The 2408-nt window shown below is 37.9% G+C and overlaps 1 protein-coding gene across 1 annotated transcript; it reads right to left on the reverse strand.

Annotated features, from left to right (window-relative positions):
* Positions 1-549: 549 nt before the first annotated feature.
* Positions 550-2016, reverse strand: LOC137829722 (uncharacterized). The gene has a single exon (XM_068636608.1). It carries the CDS (start codon positions 1553-1555, stop codon positions 653-655), a length of 903 nt encoding a protein of 300 aa, XP_068492709.1. The 5' UTR covers positions 1556-2016; the 3' UTR covers positions 550-652.
* Between the last annotated feature and the right edge of the window lie 392 nt (positions 2017-2408).

A 2408-nucleotide genomic window follows, 5' to 3' on the forward strand; every position in this document is an offset into this window, starting at 1 on the left:
CTGTTCCTACCATCAAGTTTTGTTTGCTTTTTCCCTTTCGTGTCTCTGCCTCTGCATGCATTTTCATATTCAAATTCAGCTGCATACTGGGAGATCATAGATTTCAGAGACATTCTTGATAACTCTTTCTCTCTCTCTCTCTCTCTCTTGCTCGAGTGTTGGATCAGAATTGATGAATAAGTGTTCCTTGGATCTACGATAAAAAAATAAAAACATAGGTAGGAACTAAGCATCAGATAATAGCTGTAATCTATCCAGTACTTTGAATCTGTTGTACGCTACATTTCTCTTTATATTTCATATTAGTCCACTGCCTCAAAATTTAAATGCTTGCAGACAATCAAAATAAGAAAATCCAACAACGTTGCTATTGAGTTTCTTATTCTCATTTGGAAACAGAAGATCATTCTTGATAGTCACACCATTAAGAAATTTTATTTACCAAACACATTTACTTTCTTAGCAGACCAAACACATTCTGGAAAAAAACGATAAAATTACAAAAGTTATACTAAAATAAAATAAAGTTAAAAAGCGTGCTATGTAAGATGAAGAAGAGAAAAAAGGAGCAAGTTTATTAGTTTCCTTGTTGAAAAATGTGACTGTGAATATAAATTTAACATTGAGGAACAAGATTTAACAACTCTATTGACTACTCATGTTTCCAAGCATACAAAATGAGAGAGAAGCCAAAGCATTGGAACTGGGAATCCTTAAACTGCTGAGAAGAAGCCCATGTTAGTGTGGTATCAGAAACTGATTGGCCTTCCCACACCTTTTCACTTGAAATGCATGTTTGAAACATGAACACTGCATTGCCCATAGCATTCCCGAAGAGCCAACTATGCACATCCCAAAACACTTCAACCGGAACCCCATCCACCAAAATGGTGTGATTCCCTCGGAATTTCCACTTGAGACGCTTCACCTGCATCACTGTCTTACTATCAACCCGAATCACAAGAGAGGGATCGTTAAAACCCACAGTATCACACTCAATTGTGACATCATGCATTTGCCCCTTGTCACAAAACTGAGCCTTGGCACCGTAAAACTTCTTCCCAAAAATATGCTCTCTTTTTGCAATGAAAACGGTACCACAGTGGGAAAAAGCACAATCACTGTCAATCTTCTTGCATGCCTCCTTTTTCAGATCCCCTAGGAGCAACACCAGCTCCTTGTTCAACACAACCGCTAAGTAGAACCCCTCCAGTGGCTCAGGCCCGGAGCCAAACTTGGCACAACTCAAATCCCAAAAAATATCAATTTTACCAGATTGAACCTCCAAATTCTTGGACCCTTTTCTCTTTGAGAATAGCCATGGCTTTATCTCAACCTTGCAGAGACAATGATTTCCCAAGCCATCTATTCCCACGCTCAAGCCTTGACCCATCAGAGTTTTGGTCCAGGAGACCGTGATCAAGCATGAACGGCCTCTGAATTTGCACTGGTAAACACACGTGACAACATTTTGAGCCGCTCTTGTGGTGTTTGATGAGGATGAGTCGGCAACCTGAACCCCATTTTCTCCAAAACAAGAAGGAAACTCCTTCATGGCAACACTACCAACAACAACAATTGGATCCAAAAGAGTTGAGTTTGAACATGTGCTTCTAATTGTGTTTCTTAAGAATGGGATAAGACATAGGAGGGAGGGGTGTGGGGGACAAAGAAAGGGATTTAGATTTGGTTGATGTGTGAATTGTGTATGGAGATTAAGTGAAGTAATAACCAAAGCAAAAGGATGAGTGATTAAAAAAAACTTTGCAGGGAACACAAAAAGGAAGAGTCAGTGAAAGGAAACGTTGCTTTAAGCACATGGGGTACCAAGGATAATAAAAGGCTACAATTGACCCCATTCTATTGCTATTGCCATTGCTATTGCCATTGCTATGGCTATGCATGACATGAGTCAAGCAAATGGCAAACACTGCTATCTACACCAGGAACCGTGGCCCAGCAAGGAGATGTAATTATCAAGGTGAAAATTCATGAAATGGATTTCAAATATCTATCTTATTGTCCCTTTCTTAATGCTAATACGGAAGTTAAATTATGCTTAGCAAGTTTGAATAAAAATATTGAGATATCAATATCATACACCAGAAGTCTCATCTACAAGTTTTGTGACCCTTACACATGCTTCATAAGATCCTTAACACTTGTAAGGTAAATTTTGACTTTTCTTCTCCTTATTCTGTGATGTTTCTATTTTCTCCATACTCAACTCTCTTCTTTCTCTTCCAATTCTTTTCGTCTAAAAGACAAAGTAAACTTACTTAAAAGAATTAAGTTAGTTTAGTAAGATGGTGAGACATGCTAATTGAAAAATAATCTTCCTCTTTAAACATCACATTAGATGTATGATTAACAAGACAGTCTGTATAAAAAAAAATAGCCCTTAAATA

Source organism: Phaseolus vulgaris, chromosome 7 (assembly GCF_000499845.2).
Source record: "Phaseolus vulgaris cultivar G19833 chromosome 7, P. vulgaris v2.0, whole genome shotgun sequence".
Lineage (NCBI taxonomy): Eukaryota > Viridiplantae > Streptophyta > Magnoliopsida > Fabales > Fabaceae > Phaseolus > Phaseolus vulgaris.